At 43.9% G+C, this 25,373-nt stretch overlaps 1 protein-coding gene across 1 annotated transcript in view; it reads left to right on the top strand.

The window, feature by feature from the left end:
• Nucleotides 1-25,373, top strand: part of OstDelta (oligosaccharide transferase delta subunit) — a 37,872-nt gene that overhangs the window by 3,094 nt on the left and 9,405 nt on the right. The window contains exons 3-13 of the mRNA XM_065440289.2: nucleotides 1,012-1,104; nucleotides 2,176-2,284; nucleotides 3,937-4,000; nucleotides 7,161-7,275; nucleotides 11,766-11,855; nucleotides 13,868-13,975; nucleotides 17,766-17,962; nucleotides 18,873-18,990; nucleotides 20,708-20,799; nucleotides 21,452-21,656; nucleotides 22,407-22,511. Of these exons, the coding sequence (XP_065296361.1) occupies nucleotides 1,012-1,104; nucleotides 2,176-2,284; nucleotides 3,937-4,000; nucleotides 7,161-7,275; nucleotides 11,766-11,855; nucleotides 13,868-13,975; nucleotides 17,766-17,962; nucleotides 18,873-18,990; nucleotides 20,708-20,799; nucleotides 21,452-21,656; nucleotides 22,407-22,511 (1,296 nt within the window). The remainder of the gene's footprint in view (nucleotides 1-1,011; nucleotides 1,105-2,175; nucleotides 2,285-3,936; nucleotides 4,001-7,160; nucleotides 7,276-11,765; nucleotides 11,856-13,867; nucleotides 13,976-17,765; nucleotides 17,963-18,872; nucleotides 18,991-20,707; nucleotides 20,800-21,451; nucleotides 21,657-22,406; nucleotides 22,512-25,373) is intronic.

The following is a 25,373-nucleotide window of genomic DNA, read 5'->3' as shown; positions in this document are numbered from 1 at the left end:
TGTAGTTCTAATAAGCCACTTGCAAAGTTCTCCAAGTTGGCTGCACTAGAAGCGCGACTCTTTCTAGGAATTCCTTTTCATAGAGGCAAGTCTTGACATTAAACATCAAGGAGAGGCATGCTGGCTTAGAACCCTTTGACTTCTCATCAACGTCATTCTGTTTGTCGTATTTCTTTAGTTAAAGGCCAATGATAATGAAACTGTGGACTCGAGTAGCATACATATAGAGCAGCCTTTATGCTGAATTTTGCGTATGAAATATGATTAGCTGTGTCACTAGAAGCTTTAAATATTATAGATTTTTGGCCCCACAACTGGAAAAGAAATGTTGCTCATATTGCTCGTTTAAAATTGTGCACAAATTGAAACTTAAAGAACCAGCACGGTGCTTAAACATGACCTCTGCTGTCATCTTCGGAGGTCGTAATCTTGGATTTATGTCGTATCCACTTAACTCCATTTGCCTGTGTCATCCGCTTAGGTGCTATTTAAAAAACTGTTCAGAAGAAAACTACAATTGCTAGCCCTGCAGCTTTTTCATGTTTGCAATAATAACCAATTTAACCAAAGTGAACATTTGTTGCAGTCAACCTTTAAATGGAAAGCGCTTAGTCTTTCCCTTCTTTCTTTCTTTTTTAACCACATTGTGAAATATTGACACACTTTAGGCCAGGCAGATGTAAAATATAGAACCATTTTTTACTATTACTTTTTTAATGCCTCCCTCTGACCATATAGGGTTGACCTGCTGATAGCTGTCGACTCCTACTTGCCCTCTTTGCTGTAAAAGCATTAGTGTCACAGTAACGAGACCTGAATTATAGAATGATAATTTGAGAAGGCCAATCTTGAGCAGTTTAATATCTGCATGAGCTTTTTGAGTCCAAATAACAAGGTTGAAAAGAATTATAGCACATGTGTTGGTTGGTGACATTGCTGTAAATGGAATGTCTCAGTTTTGCTGGAAGCAAATATCACACTTTCTTTTTCTCCCCACTTCTTGCATTTCAGGATTACTGCAAAGTTTTGAAAACTGTTGATCAAAAGAACATCGAGGCGCTCTACCATGCAGCGGCTGGGAGCAAAGCTCTCGGAAACTGCCCAGTAAGTTTTCTCACAATTGAAACCTTCATTTTATGCGGTTTGGTGGATACTGTGTCTGGTGGCTACATTGAGCATGGGGTCAACCCTTTCAGGTGCCACTCAATGTTTTTTAGTAATATATACATATATAGTAGGTAGAAAGTTAGGTGGGCGGATGAGAGCAGGAAGTTTGCAGGGATAACATGGCCACAATTAGTACATGACCAGGGTAGTTGGAGAAGTATGGGAGAGGCCTTTGCCCTGCAGTGGGCGTAACCAGACTGATGATATATATATATATATATATATATATATGCTGCAGTGCATACATGCATATGTGGTCACAGGGCCACAATGGCAAAGTGCAAGTTTCTTAGTTTTCTTTTTTTTTTTTTTGTCTTGCACTCTTTGCACTAAAAATGAGGAGCAACTTGGAGTTATGTGGTTTTTCTGCAACCTGTTTATTTTTGTAGTTGTTGAATGATTCTTGCTGACCACTGTGTGCTTTCTTTCTGCTCATGGCATAAGCATAGGAACAACAGTAGCGGTATTAGCTTCTTGCATAGCGTTTTTTGATTGATGCTTGCAGGATTCTTATTTCCATGAGTGACTGTGCTTGACTTATGTTTTGGCATGATGGTTCCGACAACAATGTAACGTTCATAAAGGTATCTTGCGAGTTCTTTTGCCAAGAAGCCTCGTATGACACAAGAATTTTTAACTCATTGTCTTTGAACGCCTTGCCTCGAGGTGTTGCTACTAGTGCTGTTATAACTGGCACGGGCTACTGATGTCTCAAGAAGCAGCTTCCTGGGCTGAAGGTTCAGTTCTGGTTTCGACATGCTACTCGATTATTGACAATTAATATTTGCATTTTCATATAAAATGAACCAGCCATCACATGGTAGGTGGTATGAAGAAATCTAAATCAACTATTTCTTCGAAAACACTATATAATTGCTGGAAGTGTTTACTAAAGGGTTATCATGAATGGAATCTAATCGGGGGTAAAGTGGCTGCTGTAAATATGTTGATTTATGCCCTGTGTTTCCACAATGTCAACTAAAACATTTTTTGTGTTTACTTCTGCAGCTTGACGTTCCAGAGGGCAAGGCAACGCTGCAGGCTGCTTTGAAAGAGGACTCGTCTGTGGCACAGCTTTATCACGCTGTTCTGGCCCTCAAGGCTCTCGGCGTATCAGGTCAGCTGGTGAAGCCTTGGGTTTACATGAAGTTGTATATTGATAGCATGGCTTGCATGCCACGAAATTGGGCACAGAAAAACATAGTTGTTGTGTTACAACAGTAATACTGTCATGTTGTAGTGACAGTGGAATATCAAATACCACCGAGAGCCTGGGTTAAGAGTTGAATGCTTCATTCGATGAACTTGTGCCCAGAAAGAAGTAGCAACACGTAAAGCACAACTATAATGGTCACTGTCATTGAAATCTTAACTGACGAGTCAAGTATGCAGACTATTTGTGCGTGCATAATCGTGCATTCCAGAGTGCTCACTTAGTGCTCACGTGCATTGTAAAAGAAGAAAGAAAAGTAGGCAGTGCATCCTTTCTTTGGAGATGATTGGCGACATTAATGCAATTAGCAATCTTTCTTATCATGGGTGTGTAATTAGCGATTATATGTTTCATATGTCATGATAATATGAACAGACAGAGCTCTTTACTCTGCAATAGGGGACAACATTCACAAGCTTTGAGAAGCGGCAGGCGCATCTCACACCGGGCAACAACTTCACAATAGTGGTAATGGGTGAAAGACACACACCAGCACAAAAGCAAAACAATTAGGGGTGTGCAAATATTCGATTCGGTCTTTGAATCGAATAGTCACTATTCGTAAACATGAGTATTTCAACACTTGAACTGCACCCGGTTAAACATAACATTGTAGCAAAAGTGTGTCAAAATTTGACCTCATTGGCACAGTATATTCATAAAACTTGAGAACTTACGTAATGGATCAGGCTACATTGCTTAGGTAACCATACTTTACAGCTGTACAGTGATCATTCACACTTTCTGAAGAGTCCTGTGCATGTGAAGAAACTACTCTTTGCTCCTAATCCTCCATTTGTACTTTTAATAAACAATACTTCATTACATATTATGCAATTACAGAAACGTGCTAACTTTAAGAATAACGGGATGTGAACATCATTTTATATTAATTGCATTAACGGCTGCTCATTATTCGAAAACTGTTTGATTTGATCTGCTTCTGACACACTTCGCATACCCATAAGAACAATGTATGCTCGACAATATCTTGGTTGTACATGGTGAATGCAATGGTCTCTTATTAAAGTTAATATCTTTGTGGTAGAAAAAAGAAAACTGAAACTGGAGCTGCTGTTCTGTCCTGAGTACATCTTGTTTGCTAAAAAATTGCTTTGCCAAGGAAGAGAAGCGGACTAGCACACTGGTGTGCTTCAAGCGTATGTAATGTAGGTAAGCGATTGCTGAGATGCAGTTACCAAGAAACAAAAACATAAAACCTCTGATGTAATGTCAAGCAATTTTTTTTTAACTCAAGCAATTTTGGCTGAATGAGTTTGCCACTGTTCACTCACAGAAAGATAAGTTCATGATTGGGCCGTTGTGTTGCCTTTCTGGATCGTAACTTCAAGCAATTTACTGGCTTATGTTGAGAAGCAGCTTGTTTTACTAAATTTACGTACTTATAGCTCAAGTGCTGTAGGAGGCATTCGAGACTGTATGTGAAATGTGCTTTGGTGAGCCGTGTGCGTATACATAAAATGGTGGCTGAGACACTGAGTTGCTACCTGTTCATCTCTGTTACTGTCTCTGTTTCTTACCTTTGTTCATTAAAGTGGACTCCGCTAAGGTCAGCCAGCTGCTGCTTGCCGCCCTGAAGAAAGATGACAACATGGTCAAGTGAGTGCCGTTTTGATAAATTGTTGCGATGCACTTTAGCACTGCCTACACAGTAGTAGATGAACTGTTTGATTTCTTTTATTCTTCACATATCTATGAAGTTCTCTGCACATACTGTGCATCTGCCACTAATACAGGTATTTGTTTAAATCTCTTTATCTTTGTTATTTCACCGCAATAGGTGGATTGTTAAAAGATAAAATGAAGGTCAGAGTGGCACTTTCTTGAATTTTGCACTGAAACCCCACGTCAGCATGTTGGCATGATGCCACGGATTTCAAAAAAAAATTTTCGTGTGTGGATGGTTCTGGCTCAGTCTCGAAACCTGCTTCGTTCAGCCTTTGGCTCTTCTGTAATAATTTCACGTACTTAGTGAATCGGTCGAAAAGATGTTCCGCATCCACTGCCGTGGCCTTTATTTGTGCCGGCAAACACTCCCCGGGTGAGATCTTGTACGCATACATAAATACCCTAGAATGTGGACGTGGGGACAGCCGCCACCATGGCACAATTGGTTGTGAAACGCATGCGTAATGCGAAAGTTGAGAGTTTCGGCTCCCACAATCTACAAATTGCTTTTTCCGTCCCCTTTCATTTCCCTTCACCTTATCATTTCTACACTTTAATCAAAAACTACAAATAACTTCCCCTATGCCTTCCTCGGCTTCACGATCGGTTGGCTTCATATGGTTGTGAATTTAAAAAATGAGGCCCATCAGCTCTCGTTCTTCTTCTCTTCCATTAGAATACAATGTACCGTATTTACTTGCATAATGATCGCACTTTTTTTTCAGAAAAATTGACGCAACATCAGGGGTGCGATCATTACGCGGGTTCAATTTCCCGCGAAAAGAAACATGTTTTTTTTCATCCCGCGATTGCTGCGGGACACCAAAACAAAAATGGCGGCCCGCGGAGCAAGCCGAACGCGCCAAACGCGTTTTTTTTTTTTTCTTCTGTATACGTGGCTACTATCGTTGCCACTCGCGATTTGTCGTGTGCCCACGAGTGCAGATGAGAATTGAAAGGCGCCTTTTTTGTTGTTGTTGACCACAGCCATTATAAAGCCTACACATAATAAATGCAAGTTTGGTTGCAGCTTTTTTGTAGTCATGGAAGTGCGGAAGTGATGAAAGTAATGAAATGAGGCATCTACTTAAGAATGTTTGGTGCCTGCAGACCGCTTGGTTTGTCTTGAAGAGTCGTTCGCATAGCATTCAACAGATGGTAAGCGCGATCAATATTAGCTAGACTTGACAGACGACACATCACATATCGCTGCGGCAAGTTCAGGGTGCGATCATTACACGGGAAATAAAAAAAATCGAATTTTGACAACAAAATTCAGGGGTGCGATCATTATGCGAGTAAATACGGTAGTTTTTGTTTACCGCTAAAAAGTTAACCGGGCATGAGCAGGCACCATAAATATCCACAATGTCATTGCAAGCTGGTGCGGTAACTCTAATGTGGTGTCGCTCCCTGTCTTTCAGTCTGCGTCTTTCTCTAGCTTACCAGACCTCCACTTACAGTAATGTAGTGGCCTTTCTGGTATTGCAGAAGGATAATTAACGTATGTTTTTCTCTCTACTGTCTCTTTAAGAGAGTATAATTGCTAGACATGTATTACAGCTTCGTATTTTATGAAATGCATTTTGGATGGGTGTATCGTTTCACGTTAGTGGCCACTGTGATGTTGATTGCCCATTTTCTTCTCAGTCTCTTGACCTTGAGGCTATCATCCCTAGTGTCTGAATTCACAGGCAACTCCTGACTGTGAAATTGGAGCTTTGAAACTGAAGTGCACGTTTCCAATGTTTGAAATTGAAAAGACAAGTGCTTCGTTCACTGTATTGCATAACTTAAAAAGTGACACAATGTATCTATTGCTTATTTTTGTGGACAATTTAACAGATCTTTATCTAACCCCCCCCTCCCCCCGTTTGCAATAATGCGTTCAAGGCGACGCAGGTACTATTCTGTAAATAAATAAATAGCAAAGTAGCATCTGCATCCTCTGACGACTATTTGTTGTGTGGTGGCCAGCGACTGAGTAAAACATCAGACTTTTGTGCTGACGGACCCTGGTTTGATTCCACTATTGGACACACAATTCTTTTATTGATGCTTGATACAAGGCGGGACAAGAACCCACCCACTTACCTGCTTACCAACCTACCTACTGCAATATGTCTGCTATGAGGCACAAAATGAGTTGCATTAAAAAAGCTTCAGCTATGGACACCAGGTGCTGGTGAAATGGCGTTGCAGTTGTTTCAGCTTCCTACCAGGTCTGCTGATGCCAGCTGCTTGGGCTACGACAGAAATGAGACATTTTTCTGAACAGCAACAGCCGCAAGCCTGTTTATTGCCTTTACTCTTTGCTTGTTCCACGTCAACGTTCAAATGTCATTGCGTGCGCACTGATGGATGAAAGATAAGACCTTTTCACTCCAAGCCCAGCGACGGATTTTTGCGCTCTACTGCACAATTGATGATGCACTATACATAAAGGAGCTTTCCTTAGTTCGAACTCCGTTTTATTCAGTTAAACTTCCGGTCCCCTCGCAGTTATAATTATTGAGATTCAACGGTACACACAGAACGTGGAAACACCTGCCTTGAGATAAATATTGGCTAGAGGTGTGATTTCTAGAAGGTGTGATTCTCATGCTCGCTAGGCTGTGTGATCTGGTGCTGCTGTCGGTATGGAAAGCTTGCCAGTTTCTTGCTATTAGCCCTCACAAAGCCGGATTGCCATTTCACATCGACGAAAATTTAAACGCGTTCACATTTATTTCTGGCCATGGAAAGCATATTAGTACGAAATAAACAGTGCAATGATAAATTAGTAGCAAAGATTAATTGGTACGCTTACTTAATTAGTAAAATATTTGCTGAATTATCTACAACTGAAAACTCCGACCGGCATATCAATAGCACTAGCATTGGCTCTACCTTCGGTTTCCAGCACTTAAATCAAAGCTTTAAGCATCAAATTCGGCGTATCAACAATGATGCGTTGGGCTTTGGGGGGTTAAACTGAAGAGAGCACCTGTTGGATCATAAACCTTCTCTGTGCAACAGCATGTGTCTTCTCCTGCTGAATACTTTGCATATATTTATTTTATTTTATTTTATTTGCCTTGTGGGTGTGCAGCTTGGGCTATGCCTTCCACGTGGCTTCAGTCTTGGGTGGGAACCTGGCCCCCTTCACCGACCGCATTGAGGACGCTGTCGTGCAGGCAGATGAAGTTGGCAGTGAACTGCTTCAGGTGAGCGTGCCCGCTCCTCACTGTGCGTACTGCTTGACATACATGGCCACTCTCCTTTTGCTAGGAATGGCGCCTACAAATGTTAATGCATACAGATAGGCAAACAGGCTTTTTTTTTTTTTCCTGTGAATGACTCCAAAGAAGTGCCTGCAGGTATGCAAGGGACAAATGGTTAGTTATATGCCGATTCTTTTCTTGTGTTAAGATGATGAAAGAGAAAAAGTGCGAGTGATAATGTGCACTCATTGATGACAGGACAAATGCCCATCTATCTTGTCCCCGTCTCTGTTTCTAATTTCTGGCTCTCTTTGGATTCATCGTGAATGAAATCCAACTACAGTAGGATCTCAATGAAATGAATTCCTCTGGAGCACGCAAGATATTCGTATCATCCTGAATTCGTATAAGCCAAAACAAGCCAAGCTGAAAATGAACACAAACTTTATTGGGCACAACTACATCCAATTGAAAAAGTCTGTATTGTTCGCTTCCATTTTCTTGCCCTCAATGTCTCTGACGTTAAAGACCCGCCTGAAAGGCTTAAAATCATGTAGCAGTTTCATTGTTCACACTGTTGGCACTTAAGGTGGGGCACAGAACATCAAGAAAGACAAGGGTTTCTGACATAGGCTGTGGTTGGTCACACTTGTCGGCGTCTTCACCATCAGTGTAGTCTCGATTTCATTCACTTCGTCAACCAAGTCTTTAATGGACCTTAACCCACAGGTCGCAACATTGTCATCCGCGGTGACGAAGTCTTGAGCAGAAGCTTGAGTCTCCAGACTCTCGTAGCCTTCGTTCACCAAGTCCTCATTGGGCTCTTGGTTATCTCCCACTGGAACCGCATGCAGTCCCCTGCCAAATCCACATTTGCGAAAACAGTTCTCAATTGTCTCCAAGGTCACTTTGTCCTAAGACATGGCCAAGAAATGCAACGCACTGAGTAGGCTAATCGGCAAATTCTCCTCTTTGCGATAAATTTTTACCAGCAGATGCCTTGCTAAAAGTCTTTTGAAGTGATGCTTGAAGTTCCGAATTATTCCCGCGACCGGCGGCTGCACATGGCTCGTAGTGTTCGTAGGCGGGAACCTTAGGGTGAGGTTAAAGGTCGCCTCCTTTGGATGGGCCGAACACTGGTCTACGAAAAGCAAAAGGTTTTGGTTCTTTGCTGCCATTTTCTGATCCAGGTTCGTGAGGAACTCACTGAAAAAATCCGCAGTCATCCATGCTTTCTTGTTCCCCTTGTGCAAACAAGGTAAACGTCCTGCCGATCGGAAGCACCTCGACTGCTTCGGCTTGCCTATGACGATAAGCTGCATTTTCTCTGAACCATTGGCATTCACACAAAAAAGCATGGTCACTCTTTCTTTACTTTTTTGGCTGCCCTGACAAGCCTGTCCCTTCACACACAAGCTCCACTCCGGCTGCAAGTTGAAAAAGAGGTCCACCTCATCAGTGTTAAATACGTTGCACAGTGCGTAGTCTGAAATCAGCAACAGCAGCATGTTAAGCCAGTCGCTGACAGCTGACCCATCAACTTTCTTCCTCCCTTCTCCGCAAACAGCTCTGTAGACAAGTCCATGCCTTTCTTTAAAACGATGCAGCCATCCCCCGGAAGCTTGGAAATTTTCACTTCCAAGGGAGAGCACAATGTTGTTCGCCTTCTCGCATAGTATCTTGCTGCCCAGCCGCCCACGTTGACGTCGGCCGCAGTAACTTCATGAAAGCACGTCAGCAGGACTTCTTCCAGCTTTATGTATGTAGCTGTCTTCGGCTGTTTGATGTTCACGTCGAAGTGCTGGGCATTCTTCAGCACAACGTCTCGCTGCCCAACAGTGGTGCAGAGCCTCGACGGTGCTATGCCTAACTCCTCATCCAACTCAGCACATTTCTTCTTAGTGTTTCAGTCGACCTTCTTGAGAATTGCAATTTTCTGCTTAAAAGAAAGGACCTTCCATTTCCGCGAAATGGCAAACAGTAAACGCTTCGGTCTTCCTGTGGGCACTCAACTTGCGTCCGTCAAGTTTGGTTAGTCCATGTTGCAGCTCTCTAGCAGTTGCGCGAAACGCACAAGGCAGCGACAGCAGCAAACACTAAACACACGAATGCAGCAGCATGCAGCACGCAGCCCAGCGGCCCAGCACAGCCTGTGATGGTGGTTCGGCTTTCGCTTGCAGATCGGGTCGCCCTGCGTGAAGGCGCGGTGCAGCAATAAAAAACGGGAGGAAAAACAGCAAGGACATGCTGGCGTAGCTATATAAAGGTAAAAAAAGGAAGGAAAGCTAGTGTACACCAATGAGCTGCCAGGAAATGGGTGACGTAGCCTTGTTAAGCACGTGACTCGCCCTGGCACGGGCTTGTCAGGTTTTGTGCCGAGTGCTCTATGTGCGCTACACTGCGCTGCACAACTGGCGGCGAAGACATGGAGGTAAAGGGAAGTGGGTGTGGAGAGGGAGGCGGGTGTGGAGAGGGAGGCTGGTGGTCGCTGCCGCTTGGCCAGCAGAGGCTGGAGGTAAAGGGAAGCGGGTGTGAAAAGGGACAGTAGCCGCGCATTAGCCACGGTGGCTATGCTCCCTCTCCGACACCAGCCGCATCACCCCGGTCGTGTGCGCCGGTCATTGGTGCATTCGAATCATCCGCAAAGGCTTGAGAAACTGTTTGTGTAATCCCGAATCATAGTGTATTCTATATAACGTAGACCATCCGAAACATCTGAAAAATTTGTATCATCGCAAAATTCAGATCAGCCGTAATCGTGTCATTGAGATTCTACTATAGCGTAACTTACTCTAGTATTTGTGCTTTTCTTTCGTTATCGTGATTGTGCTTGGGATTTATCGAAAAAGAAAAGAAAGATGAAAAACGAAGTTCCCTTCTCTTTTAAGCATTTGTGTGTAGACCGGAACTCTAGGCAATATGCATATTTTTTTCCTTACAACCTTAGCTTGCCTATTTAAGATATAAGCACTATAGGTCCTAAAGGGCCGTTAACCAGGCACCATAGCAAATTTTGGTTATAAACTGGAAGTTGTTACGTGTCTTCTAGAGAGTGTTCTGCCGCAAAAAAAAAATTTTTCTAATCGGCTCATTAACAGCCGAGATAAAAATATTTCAGTGCCACAAACCCATGATTTCAGAAGGCGAGCTCGACTCCCAAGCAAGACACTCTGCCCACTCGCCCCGTCTAGTCTTTGCAAGTGAAATTCCTTCCCTGCGTTCTCCCATACTGGACCTCGAAGATTGCATGACGCATACGTTACGGGCCCTGCCTTCATTTTTTAATTTTTTTTCCTCCTTGCTTTTCTGCGGCGCGGTGCACATCCCCTGACGGCGTTGCGCGCAAGCTGTTGTGATTCTCTTGTTTTGTGCAGCGCACGATATTGCGGGCTGTGCACGAGAGCACCTGACTAGCAGCGTAATTCAGTGCTACATGAATACTGAGGCAGACACAAGCGGATCACAGAGCATGATCCCGCGCTGGAGCACAGTAAAAAAATAACATAGTTTCATTGTCTGCATGCGCGACTGCACGACGTGGGAACAAGCAGACGAAACGGAAGTAAATTTCTCTTGCAGTGGTGCAAAGTAAAACAAAAACATGCAGACATTCGGTTTGTGTGTTTTATTATTTCCCTAAGCTTTAAGTCGTCTATTCAAGCAACATATTGCACAAATAACTGGTGTTGCCTTGAATAATTTTCAACATCACATGTCACTACGAGTGACGTCACAGCACGAACACCTGTACGTAGGCGCACTAGCACATGTTCATCATCCTCCTGCTTGGGGCGCGGCGGCCGTGAGGAGAAACGGCATTCGGTTTGAAATTTGAGATTGTTATCACTGAGACCGTTATCGAGAGACCAGGCTTTATTACAGCTGGCTGGAGGAGCAAGAGGCCGAGAAAATGTTTCTCAACTTAAACAGCATGTTAGCTAAATTTCCTTTCCTGCCAGCATGGGTTGTTCATAAGAAATATATATATATGGGGGACATAGCACGTAAAAATTTTGTCTCTATGCGAATCGTGGAGGTTCTGGCTAAGCATGCAGGGCATATGTTCATACATATGACTTAGTATATCTGTGTTCTGATAGGTTACAAAAGCATGCATAGTCATGTTTAGTCATGACAGCCACGAGGACAATTAGATCAGTACAATATGTACAAAGCTGCAACTTGTCACACCGGTATGTTGGCTTCACAAGTAATTTAAGATCATGGCTGAACTTACACGAACGTGTGACTTATGCACAACTAAAGACAGCAGTGATGGGGCAACATTTTTTCCATAATACTAGGTGTTTCTTTTAGAGAAAGTGAAAGGGATTTCATAACGGTAGTAAACTTTTGGGAATTGCTGAAAACTTAAAGCTAGGTGTTTAACAGGCACTTAAAGTGAACCCACCTTTCGTGCCATTTTTCAATTTGTGGACCTGCTTGGCTTTGGCTTTCAGCTTGATTTTTGTTCTTTCTTTTCATGCATCCAGTTTGAGGGAGGCCTCAGTGTCACTGCTACGATCCTGAGCGGCGTGTACCGGCTTGCCGAAGCTGCCAAGAAGGCTCCAACAGTCACTAAGGCAAGCATTTCTAGCATTTTTGAACACCAGCAGTGTTAAGCAATTGTTCTGTTGTGTTTTGTGATGTCTTCAATTGAAGTAGAGCAATTTCAACTGCTTTTGTTGCAGTGTCATACTGTCATTGCCTGCTGTACCTATTTAAACTCTGTGCTAGTTCATTTAGCGTAACTTCTGCGGACTTCAATGCAGCGGTGCAAGATTTCGTGGGAGAAGCTAGCATGCGTGTGGGTGAGATAACCTCCATGCAAGCTCCATTTCATGTTAAGACACTAATAACAGATCAGCAATCTTACCAGCTTTGCAAAGTTTCTTTTGTGAAATGCAAGAGGTCATTCATTTGTTTCGCATTATCAAGGAAAGCACTATTCGGGTTTTGCCTCTGTCTACTTCTAAAGCAGTTTATTTCTTCTCTTGAAAAACATCATTTTTTCGCTGCAACTTTTACAGGGATAATACCAAAAGGAATAATAATACCAAAATGGGATATTACCAACACCACTTGCACATTAAAAGCAAAGTAATTTTGTTTTTTTGAAACGTTGCTGTACTATTTGTACAAGATTTTTCCGTATTGATGCCTGTTTTCATGATCACGCTTAACGGCACTTTAATTTTCATGTGGTGCAATGTCTATCAGAATGCCATTGAAACCTTGTGACAATGAACACCACATTAACAAACTTTTCAGATGAGTGAACTTTCGGAAATCTGCTGAGTGCTTATAGCTTCAATGTAAAGATATTTTAACGCTACGAACTTCAGAATACTGAACTTTTCAGAATAATGATTGTCATTCAGTTTTCCTGTCATGTTAACAATGCCTCAGTACTGTGAACTAATATTCCGAAATCTGGGGATTCTTAGATTTCCGCATATCCTTTACAGCAGCCTTAACAGTAGGCTAGCATACGACAAGGTGCAAAAAGCAGACGCCGCAGCGGGCACGTGGGTTTGGAAAGTGCAAGATGGTGCCGGAGGAAAAGAACACTGAGAGGGGACTTGTTTTTTCTATTGTGGAGGCGACGACACATCAGGTTTTGTAAACACATGCTCCACCGAGACAAGTATCACCTTGCAATGGAGGCGCATCTCTTCCTTCTTTCGCCAGTCTTTCTGCGCACGCCCAATTTGCGTGCTTATTTCTGTAGCCGTACCAGCGGGCGCAAAGAAATGTAACCTACGTGTTCGCGGGGATGCCACACTGTCGCACTTTCTGGATGGTGTCGGTTACATGCGTTTGAACTTTGGTATAGTTCAGGTGTGCGCCTCAAGCGAGACAGTTGTGGTGTCCACGGGCAAGTAGCGTGAAAAAGAAGCAAACAAAAGGAAACATTACACTTTGTAGGCGACATGGAGCTTCTTTTTGTCGATGGTTTTCTTGGCGTCAGCATCTCTTATATGCACGGCCACTCTATATATGGTGCTGCAGTGGTGTGTGGCGGCGGAACATGTGGAAAATAGCAACAGCATGGGCCAAGACCCAACAGCAACATTCTCATGGATAACTCATACAGTGACGGCTGATAAACTGATGGGTTGATACGGGCAATGGTTAATTTTGGGGCTTTCACTCTGATAACCTTTCAGAATAACGAACAGTTTGCCACGGTCTCCTGAAACTCGTTATATAGAGATTTCACTTTACGTCTAAATGTAGCATTGGCGGGCATTCGGTGTGGCCACATTTGTGCAGGCTGAAAATTGCATTGACTAAAAGTATGCTTTCCCATTGTCCATATGATACCTCTTATGTAATCGTTGAAGATCACATCCCCATATGACACACTTGTCACACATAGGTCCCGCAAGGAAACTGCGAGGCCGTGCGGGGGCCCAAGGACCTGCGTGTCCGCAACTCCCCTGTGTGCAATAAAGTTATCACCACTACCACCACCACCATTTATTCTTTTACTCATAGACAGGGGAATGTTTCCATCACAGCATGGTGGCTTCCTGGCATGCCGCAGGTTTCCTCGGGAGCTATTCAACCGTTTAATTTTTTTCTTCTGCAGGAACAAGTGCTCAAGTTTGCTAACTACCTACTGTCTCGCAAGAACGTCCAGCCAGTCAAGGGAGCGGCCCTTTTGTATGATGTGCTCAAGCTCCTCGCAACAAACTCGGTAATTGAGCACCACGTTTTTGGAACTTCTACATGTTTTCCTTTGGTGTACCTGGTCACTGTGGCCACTAAGTGCCTTAAACATGCCATTTCACTGCTATAGACCTCCTCATCGAGGGTGCGAGAACATGTCCTCTCGGGAATGCTGCACGTGGGTATAAAGTGCAGGGTGCTTGCCTGTGCTCACAGCAGCCTGTGGTGCATTATGGCAACATCTGGGAAGTTCTCACTGGAAAGATCTGTTGCTGCTGTGTGGTCAATGTTGATGATGTCGGCAAACTTCAGTGGTGGTGTGTGTGACCTCTAGCCAGCTGAATGTTAGATGCATGAACTATGGAAAAGATGTTGGGTTGCTTCATCCAATGCAGAAGGTGTTAGCACACTTCTCTTGCTTCTTGTGCAATATGTCAAACACATGGACGCGATCAGCACCTGTCTTCCACCAGCCATCTATTTCTTGATCGTCCCACTGACCAAACTTGCCCGTATAGAAGGCAAGTAAATACAGTCAACTTCAGATTTTTCAGACACCTTAGGGGCCACAAGTTAGTCCGAAAAATCGGGCAGTCCGAAAAATTGGGCTACTCACTACCTACTCACAGGACTACTCACTACCCCCAAGGGCTCAAATCGCCACAGGCACATCTGAAATAGCTCTAAAGGCCTGCCACTATACTTAATAGGGGTATTGGTGTTCGTAACGTGACGGGAGATGGCAGTTGCAAGTGTGCATAAATTAAGGACCACATGTATCGTGTCTCGTGACGGTGGCCACTTTCAACTCTTGGCATACTCCACTGCCATACATCACGTATGCTTCATTGCATACAGGGGTGGGACTCCTGTGCCAATTGCGGCGTTTTGATACAAACGCAAATTTGTGCGCCAAACTGTGCCAAAAACAGAAAATTTACTGAAATTGTGCCACACTGTGGCAGGACGGCTTGGGCATGTGCACACCAGCAGTGGCCGCCAAAGGCGAGTGAATCCGTTCCTTAAAAAAGAGTCCAACCGTTCACATTCCGCACACCACGCGACGACACCTCTCGCACAGATTCTTGTCATTTTCATGCTTATAAACCCCGATTTTTCCGCACTTCTGGCAAATGGCTGGCGCACTTGTGGCCACTTCTGGCTTTTGTCGCTGCTGTTGGCCATGGCTGCTGTATGTATTTAGAGTGCTAGAATATGGTTGAGTGGGCCAAGCGGCGCAGCGCTCCATATCTGAGGCACAAAGCAACAGAAAGAAGACTGAGGGTGCTGCGAGCGAACTAGATATTAGGGAGGCGCAAGCTGCAGCTGGTTCAGCGAGCGGACGTCGCTGCCCCCTAGTTGGCATAACGTAAGGCTATTCCAATCTGTTTTTGTACCCATATTGGCAAGGCCTGAGCCATTTTGAACTATCATGAAGGGCTAATTGCAGATTTAAAATAAAATGTCACAGCTTTTCCCGAAAGGTGAAGCATCCATTGCGATAGCAGATTAGTAGACAGCCATGTGCAGTAAGGGTAGTAGTCTTATCATCTGTATAAACATGTAAACATTCATGTACTTACTAAATTAACAAGTACGGTGCCACGCACACACAGGTAAACATGAACGCATCTCACTCAATGACCGCAGAAACTCGCTGTCAAAACACTGGAGTGAGAAAGCCTGGCAACAGCAGCAAGCGAAATTATCTTCGTGCTGCGTCTCGCTTCAATGCGAACTAAGCGTCGAAAGCACAGCGCATACGAAGCTACCAGCACTCTGTGCACTGTGTACGCATGACAGATCGCTTTGAAGATAAGGCCCGTGTCACTGCGCACTTTGTCCACATTGCAGATCACTTTCACGCACCATGTGCAGTGGCCACCGCAGTAGAGCCCCCCCTCCCCCCACTACTCATTTCTTCCTCACCCCAATGCCCCGTGCACGATGAAAGACGACGTGCTTCCTCCCCACTTTCCTCCTTTGCACACGCGAGGTTGAGTCACGATCGTCGGCTGACCCTCACAAGCTTTCACTCGCACATACAGCATACGGCGCACGGAGACAATGTTAGCATACTTGGAGTTTATACGGAACATCACGGCGACGGCAGAAATCCTGCTGGTGTGTTCATATAATTGTTATCGCAATAAAAACAAATTGGAATAGTTTTACGTGATACTAGCGCAAGGTTGATTGCGGCTCTTTGGGTTTGCGGCACATGGTACCCAGAAATTACATGTTACCACGTCAGCTGGACCGCATAATTTGAGAACATTTCCTACTATCATCATGAGCATTGGCGCAGGAATACATAGTTCTGTCATAGTGCTGCCGATGTTTTCGACTTTACAGGAAAGCCTGCTCTGTGCTGCGGCTCAGCCAACTATTCCATTTTATTGCGATAGCAATTATATGAAGACTCCAGGTGCATTTCGTCCGTCGCCATCGCTGTGATGTTCATAACTTCGCCGTTTCCGTATGATCTGTTGGTGAAGCACATTTCTAGGCACTTCACACACACACTGTCGAGATGTTAAAGAAAAAATGTATTTATAAAAAATGTCTCCTAGAGGCACTATCGCTAAAATTTGCATGCACTGGGCAGTTTCAGTATCAGGGCAATCATCTTCAAAATTCAGCTTAAGACATTGCTAAGACAGTTGCAGCACAGCGCTCGTGTTGGTTTATTCTGGGTTCCATCATTATTTCGAAGTGTACTGCCATATTTTGTATTCCATTATTCCACCAAAATTCAAGTTGGCCAGCTCCAAACTGCTCCATAACGCAGTTTTACTTGCATTAAAAATGGCTCCAAAATGAGTTTGGGCAATCCCAGCCCTTTGCGTAACACTGCTGTATTGCGGCGAAGCTGACTTTTGGAACCGGCATTACGCAAAGCTTGACCCTCGCCGTGTTTTCCGCGCTTTGAAGCCATCCGTGAGGATGACGTGGCGCTATTGCTGACAGTGGTGAAGTCTTTCAATGAAAAACACGGTACTGAGCAGCACGAAGCTTGGTAGCCTACATCGAAGCAGCTAGGTCTAACAATGTCGTGGTGGTGGCTATGGCTGCCAGAGGATCGGCATGCAAGAGCACTGGTTCGAAGCTGTAAGACCGTCAAAATGGCGGTGGTGGTGGCTTTGATTAATGTCATTTCGGAGCTGTGGTCACGGCAAGAAGTCCAGAATATAGGATGGCAAAGGGTTTCAGCATCTGAAATCTCGGACATTCTTGCACATTGGCCCTATGGGCTATATGGCGGTGCTGCGAAGGCGTCTGAATTATCGGGCATGCTCAAAAGATCAGGTGATCGAAAAATTGGTTGTGGACTGTGTGATTAAGAAGGCAAACATTGGGGCTGATAAAGCTACAGTTACTGCAGTGAATGTATTGCAGATTGGTTGAGTTTATTTATATTCTTACTTATGTGCTCCTGTTTCATCATTATAGTGTGAATGTTGGAGTCACAAAATTGGAATCTGCAGAGCACATTGGTTGAAAGGAAAGAGATGCAGACACCAAGGTTGTTGATTAAATATTCTTGTTCACAGAAGCAGTGCCAGGATTTTTTTGTTGGTGGCACAGAGCATGGTTTACCGTTTTTATCATTTGGCACTCAATGGTTGTGGGAGGGGGAAAAGGGAGCAGGAGCAATCATTGGTAGGGTAAATTATCAATTCAGTTTTGAAAACGGGCCTAGTGAAGTCAGTGGTGGCACGATGTGGCTCTAATAAACATGTTTCCTTATCTATAATTGCTGTTTATTTTTAGCACTTTGTAACTGGCTGCCTGCATGCACACCTTGCACATTTCAGTACCACGTTCCCGTGGCAACAAGTGTGTCTGGCTCCAATGCCCTGAGCAAGGCTACACCCACAGTTGTTGTGCAAGTGACAGATGTCCTGGGCTCATCCCTGGGTCCCCTCTCTGTGGTGCTGAACAAGGCCGTCCGGCTGCGTGACAGCCAAGTAGTGATCGAGAGGAAGCCTTTTGCCCCAGCCAAGGATGACCCGTGAGTTACACTTTGCCACTCAGTGCACGGGGAAGCATGGGGCTGTTTCACTGTGCAACGAAAACATGCTGACACCATCTGATAGAGATTTTAAAAAAATTTACATATGACAACACATAACTCGTTACAAATGTAGCAGTGCACATGTTGATTTCCAAAGTGTGCAGTGAAATGCTTTTGGGTTCCAGTTTGAATTTGAATTGAATTTTATTTCTCGTTCATTCAAACGAGGGTAGACTATTTTTATGCGTCAATGCATACAAAGGCATTTTGTTTAAGTAAGTGGTACAGCAGTGCATTTTTACCACAGATTTGATGGCATATATTTTGAAACTAGCTGTCAGCCTTAATGCTATACTCCACCTCATGAGTTCTTTGCAGCACTGTGGAAGCTGCAGGGCTCTCTAGCCAATAGGAAGGCCGAATGCTCCTCAAGATGTGCTCATCCGCACTGCGTCGTGAGCTCAGTAGATGTTGCTTTCACATTGTATGATGTGCATGCCCAAAGGTCCCAACCCGTCGTGCATCGCTGTAATGTATCATGTGCCACGCAGAAACAAAACTCTAATCTTGCCATTAATCAGACAGTGACGCCTGAACAAATTGTGAGATGTGGTATGGCTTTAATTGAATATGCCTTGTGGACTCACTGGCTACAATTTGTAAATTGCTATGTGTACAATAAGTAATTGGTTAGAAATTTGCTTTGTCAAGATTTGTTAATTAGCCGATTATGCACTTCGATTTATTGTTAATGTAATAGCCGCCTCTTTGAGTAATCCTGTTCAAGGGTACTATCTGCAACAGGCATCTTTTCTAAAATTTTTGGCAGTCTTCTCAAAAACTCTTGGTATATTGAGACTATGTGACAGAGTACCAATGAAACATCCCTGGTTTCTTCCTGTCCCAGTTCTGTGTACGTATTCAACTTTGTGTCGAAAAAGCCACGTCGGGGCTTCTACCAGCTCTCCCTGAATGCTGTTCCTGTCAAGGCTGATGACCGCCTTGTTGGAAACACCGATGCCGAGGTTAGTACTGTTCCTTGCTTGCTTTACAGTATCGCGCACTGTTAACGGGGATCCTGTACCACCTTTTATCAAAGACAAGAAATGCATTTGACACTAAAACAGGCTATTTCAGAAATACTTTGTCTCAAAAAGTACTTCAGTGCAGCCAGAAGCAGCAGAGTTATTAGCAATGAAAGATAGCCTGTGATCCCCTTCACAGTGCGCCAGTTCTCCAGTGCATTTCACTGCAAAAGCTACAGCGGAGAGGGGTGGGGGACACAATGCTACACCTTCTCAACATCACCGTGGCACTTTTTCTTTTTAAAGCAAAGTTTTCCTTGCCTCTTCCTTCAACTTTCTTAGTGCTGCTGCTGCTGTGGCTTGACCCCCCCCCCCCCGTAAGCACTTACCTTCCTACATGTAACATGCAAATCCAGAGGGAAGCTAGATAGAAAGGTAGAGAGGAGGGGGCGAGGAGGCAGAGAAGGGGCAGAACCGTCGCAGTTGGGAAACGGACTCTTCGCTCGTAGTTCTCATACAAGGGGGAAAAAGGGAATTGACGTGAGAAGGCAAGGAAACTGTACTACTATAGACACGACAGTGGTTGCTGGCAAACTGGAGAAACTTAAGTTCAAGGTATGGTAGGTTTCTGCTATTTTTGAAAAACAAACACCATGCAAATATGCCAGGCAGACAACTTATGCAGGGCGTACAGAAGCAGAGCCACATCAATTTAAGGGTACTGCAGGGTCTAGGGGACACCATGGAAGCAGTCGCACATCAAATCGACACTTCTGTGCCCGCCACGGTAGCTTTGCAGCTATGACATTGCTAGAGGGCGCAGATTTGATCCTGACCACGGCAGCCGCATCTTGATGGGGGCGGAACAAGGAAAGCTTGTGTGCGTAGATTTAGGGACACGTCAAAGAACACCACGGTGTCAGAATTACTCCGGAGTCCTCCACTGCGGCGTGCCTCATAATCCGATTGTGGTTTTGGCACATAGAGCCCCGCGATTCAATTAAAGTTTAATACTTCTGCCGCGATACGATGTGCCATGTGAGGCAGTGACAATGCTCAACCCTCTCAGAGGTTATAAACAATAACACACAACAACGCCTCAAGCACACACATCTCACTGTGTCTTCTGGGTACTAGGCAGACAAATGGTAGTGGCGCACCCAACGTAACGTTTAACATCAACTTCACCACTTGCATATTGAACTAAACGTTAAGAAATTAAACATCCACGCTCAACATCGCCGCTAATTATTGTCAGTCAAGGTAAAGAGCACAGAAAGCTCCATTTACGTTGATTGCCACTGTGCATGGGATTTGCATAATTTGTTTTTCTTTCTTTTCCAGGGTTTTGTAGTCCTTTTCCATTCGGCACTGACACCTAGCAGCCAGATTTAATTGTTATAACCAATAATGCTGCATGGAAACATAGTAAGCGGTTTATTTTACCGTAGAAGACACTAAAGTTCAGGGTGTGGCGGCTGCTCATTGCTAAATCCAATATATTGTTAAAACCAGTATTGCTATAAGTGGGTTCGACTGCATTGGATATAACGTAGGCATTTTTGTGTTGGACGCGACTTTGCTATGACAAGGTTCGGCTCTAGCTCCAATAATGCAGAGATTACCCATATTTGTCCTCGAAATTTTTTTGACAGCTCTGCTGATTTAGCACTAGTGGGTCAATTTATGCAGGCTGCCCCTATTTGTCTTCTCTTAGATCAGCGTGAAAGTGCTGACAGATGTGGAAGTGGTTGGACTTGAGATCGGTACTGCTGACCGGGACCAGACAGCTGCTCCAAAAATGACTCCGTGAGTAGTCGTTTAATGTACTTTTATTTCTTGTATGTACTGTGTGTATGTACTGTATGTTTGTTTCTTATATCTACCGTGCATCTGTCTGCAAGCCATTCTTGAATGGTTTGTTCCTCAGCCTGTGGCCAAACAAGCACTGTATATGTCCTGTAGACAGCGTTGACATTATCACACTAATCACCCTTGCGTTGCTCTATAGCTTTAGAAATTAATGGAGTGCAGCACATGGGACATTGGGACGCCGTGCATGGTTGTGCTGTGCTGTTGTTAGTGTTGTTACTCAACACATCGCACACCAGAATGTGCATTCTGTTTCACAACCTGCACATTTGGATGTTGTGTCGCGTACTGTGCATGTGCCATGGGCAGCTAACCAGTGTCCCTTTATGCACTATGCAACTACTAATAGAGCATCCTGGGTAGGAGTGTGCCCATGAAAAGGGTATGCAGTGCTTGTCAAGAAATGGCTGACAGCAGTGTAGTGCAAGGCTAATCTACAGCTGATATGGGCCCGTAAGTTGTCTTGCTTGATTATCCAGCATCTCCATACTTTAGTGAAAAAGACACAAGGTCAGTACTGTTTACCCCACATTTTCTCCTTCTTCTGTGGCCAAGACATGTGAGAATCGCTGTCTTCATGTGTGTGCAGAGTGGCTTTCCGTAGCAAGATGAGCGAGGTTGTGGAGGCAGACCACCACCAGAAACTGGTGATGAAGTTCTCACTCAAGGACGTCTCCACTGGAGACATCATGTCGGCACACCAGGCCTTTGTGCACCTCTACCACGTGGAGACCAAGCGCGAGATAGTCTTCCTGGCAGAGCCAGACACTAGCGTAGTCTACCGCTTTGACCTGGTAGGTGCTGCTCTTTTTGAAGGCACTCACTTGCCACATTCACACATAGTCCTTTATTTTTGCACTTCTGACTTTAGTTAAACTTTTTGCGTGCATGTGTGTGTGCATGTGCGCTATTTGATGCATTTAAAAACTTTTGCATGTTTGGCACAAGGCATTGCAACTATTAGTGCTGAGAAGGGTCCTGCTGCATATTTTATTGCCGAATCTGGGCATCTCGCTTTTCTGGTCTCATCTAGTCATTGCAAGGATGCATTGTTTTATAGCACGCCTAGTGCAGAATGTGCAATGTCCCTTACTCAGCCATGCACAAAAATACCAAATTAACAAGCTTCTGTGAGCTCTTTATTCTGTCCATTCCCCTTTCTGGGTTCCTCCTTGTGACCTGTGAGTGGAGCAGCCTAACACTGGAGTACAATCCTCATCCCGCTGCTGTTTTCATACCATGTTGTGCCAGTTTACATCTTTTGTATACGGGCATAACTGCTTCCACAGAATCACACAATGGCTGTTTTCTTGCATAGCTCAGGTGCTTGGAGGTCAAGTGCAGCTGTTGCAAATGTAGAGAAAGACAGACAATATTTTTAGCAGTCCCCAGAAGTGACAGGCACATTTAGCCTACAGAGGGGAGATGTGTTACATTTGTGCAGGTATGGTAGCTTTTGTTGTTAGGTCATTCACCTGGCTGTGTAGCTTATAATTCATCACACAAGCTGCTTGTTGACGTGCCCTTTCCTGGCTCTCCTTTAGGACCTGTTCCAGAAGGCAAAGGACATGGGCTACCTCTCTGGGAAGTATGACCTATCGCTCATTATTGGTGATGCTGTGATAGCCAACCCCTTCAAGTGGCATCTGGTGAGTTGCATTGTGCTCTTGCACTCGTATTGGGTTTGCAAGCGGAACTTCAGCGATTCTTAAGCGATCGGTTTCGGGGATACAATCACATTTGCAAGATCTCTTGTGACTCGGCACCAGACACATCAAAGTATGTGGCCGGCAGCATTTCTAGCACAGTGCAAAGATAGCCAGCTTTGTCGCGGTCAGTGCATTGTCGCAGTTGGTGCCAAGTCACACTAAATCTTGTGGACGTGATCATAGCTCCAAATTGATCACTCAAGAATATTGCCCCAGTAGTCAGTCATTTATGACGTCTCTATAGAGACAAATAGCAGAACCCTGTTAATATGTTTTTCAAGGAACCATGGAAAAAAATAACATAACAGTGAGGAAGGTTGCAAATTGCCACAACAATGCCAGAAACAGCTCTGAATGGCTGCCAGTATAGTTATTAGACAACTCAACACATGTGCTGTGACCACGAATGGCACTTGCACGCCAGTATTTTGCATAAGCTTCACCGCATAACACAATTTTATTGTGGCGAAGCTAAATAGAACCAGCCATTATGCAATGCAACTAATACACTTGTAGGCCCTATTATATATATAGCCCTGCGCTCGGCAGATTTGACCCAGTGTGTGTGGTTCCTGATAGGTTTAACCAATGCGCACTTTTTTAAGTGCTTCTAGCTGCTTTGTGCATGTTTTCTCCCTGTGCTTGTCCAGTGCCTGGCCTGTGCAACTTATTGCAAACTGCGGTCGCTTATTGCAATATGCAAGTGAAAATCTTCCTCTTTGCCGCTAAATTTACGTGACTGCCTCATTCAAACACGATGTAAGATGCGAGAGCACTACAGAATGTCGATGTATCAAATGGGAACATAATACATGCGAGTCAATGGGATTTAGGTCGGGACCACGAAAACTCGGCATAGTGGCTGGAAAAATGCAACAGTGAGAAATGTGTCAACAAGTCCTACCAATATTGAAATGTTCTTTTTCTCCCTTAGTTTTATTGAATGCAAGTGCATTTCCATGCATGAATATTATGCTTCTTAGTGTAAGCATGAGCCTAAAAATTGCCTCGCGTTATATTCGAATGCATGTTTGAAACATAATGCAAGGTTTTGTCTCTCCCATGCTTCGGCATTAATACTTCAGCTTTGTTGTGTGAAGGTGCTTGTATTAACTCATACAGCTGTGCACCACGGCAACTTCCTTCTGTGCTAGAAAAGTCACCGCTTTGCAGTGCCACATCTGTATCATTTTTTGCGCTTGTGTCCCGTCCTTCATACTTTGTGGTTGCATGTGTTTGCGCTGTAACAATTTTTATGTCAAGTATGCACCAACTCGCCCAGAAAGAAGTTTTAATGAAGCATCTGTATCAGCAAGTACATATGTGAAAATGCCTACATACCATAATTTTATTAAACACAAAAAAAAAATCAGGTTCAAGAGAGTTTAGTCTGTTGCTCATCACAATATTGGTTGTCACAGCCTAAGTTTTCAGTACGTGCTGCTCAACTAAAAAACAGAAAATGTATACAGAGCTGTACTCAACAATTACTTTAAAATCTCTGCTGAACAGAGACTTGGTACAATAGACTTCCATTAATTCGACCCCCGTTAATTCAATTTTTCGGCTTATTTAATCTTGACTGAGGGTACTGTCCGACGCCCATCCCTTTCTATGTGCCCAAACACTCGTTATTTCAATCCTAAAATTGGCCGTCACTCAATTAATCGAACTTGATGAGTTAGCAAGCACACGCCTGATTCATATGGTGACCCTAATAGCAACTCCTGTAGTGGCAACATCTTGTCTTGGCGAAGCCTAGTGGATAGTTGATGCATTGAACACACATCAACTCCCGTTGAAAACTCCCTTTTTCAGCCCGCACTAGGAAGACTTTCAAACAATAATTGTAGCTCACATTTCACCCGATCCTAATGCGCCCTCCTTTTCAGAGAAAATTGTGCCGAAATTAGCCGGCCCATCCTAGCAGATACGAAACCAAAGCCGCCTTTGCAGTTTCTGTCTGTTTTACCGTATAACAATAATGTATTGCGGCGAAGCTGACTTCAAGAATGGTGTGGCGAAGCTAACTTTCGGCAACCAGCTGCCATTGTGCAACACATTTTAGATCGTTGCCGACTTTTCTTGCTAAAAAATCGGGGATGCGTTAGATTTCTACTTTTGTTTATGAGCTTCAGTGTCATTTCTACGTTAGTCTTTACTTTGAAGAAATAGAAAGCGGGCATGCATTTGATTCGGGGCTTTGTTAGACTCGGGCAAATACTGCCAAATGAATCAGTGATGTATTTTGGCACTTTTTCTGCATCTTGTTTAATTTGACCCGCCGGATAATTCGATCAATTTCGTCGGTCCCGTCAGGATTGACTTAACAGAAGTTTACTGTATATCAGTCGACATGTTTAGGGAGTGTGTGAACCGTAATCTTTAAGGCAGAATTGAATATTAATCGAATAGTGCCAGAACAAAATCTAATATTGGATACTTTTCAAATAATTAACAGCCACGTTCACAATTAATACAAAATGATGTTAACATTAGCGAATTTCTTTCATTAGATTGCATGTTATGAAACATTGTTTACTAAAAGCACAAATGAAGCACTAAACACAAGTAAGCAGGTTGTTTGCGCACACAGCTATCTTCGGAGTGTGCAAATGGTTGCAGTTTAGCCAGTAAGGTGTGGCAGCCCGAGCAACGTAGTCTGCACCGCTACGCAAATTCTCATGTTTTATCCTTATACTGCGCCCACAGGAATGAAATTTACCATACTTTTGTTACAATTTTATGTTTGATTTAGCACAATGGACATTTTGATATATTGGAAAACTATTTGAAAGATAT

Source organism: Dermacentor albipictus, chromosome 3, assembly GCF_038994185.2.
Source record: "Dermacentor albipictus isolate Rhodes 1998 colony chromosome 3, USDA_Dalb.pri_finalv2, whole genome shotgun sequence".
Classification (NCBI taxonomy): domain Eukaryota; kingdom Metazoa; phylum Arthropoda; class Arachnida; order Ixodida; family Ixodidae; genus Dermacentor; species Dermacentor albipictus.
This window is presented reverse-complemented; position numbering and strand designations above follow the sequence as displayed.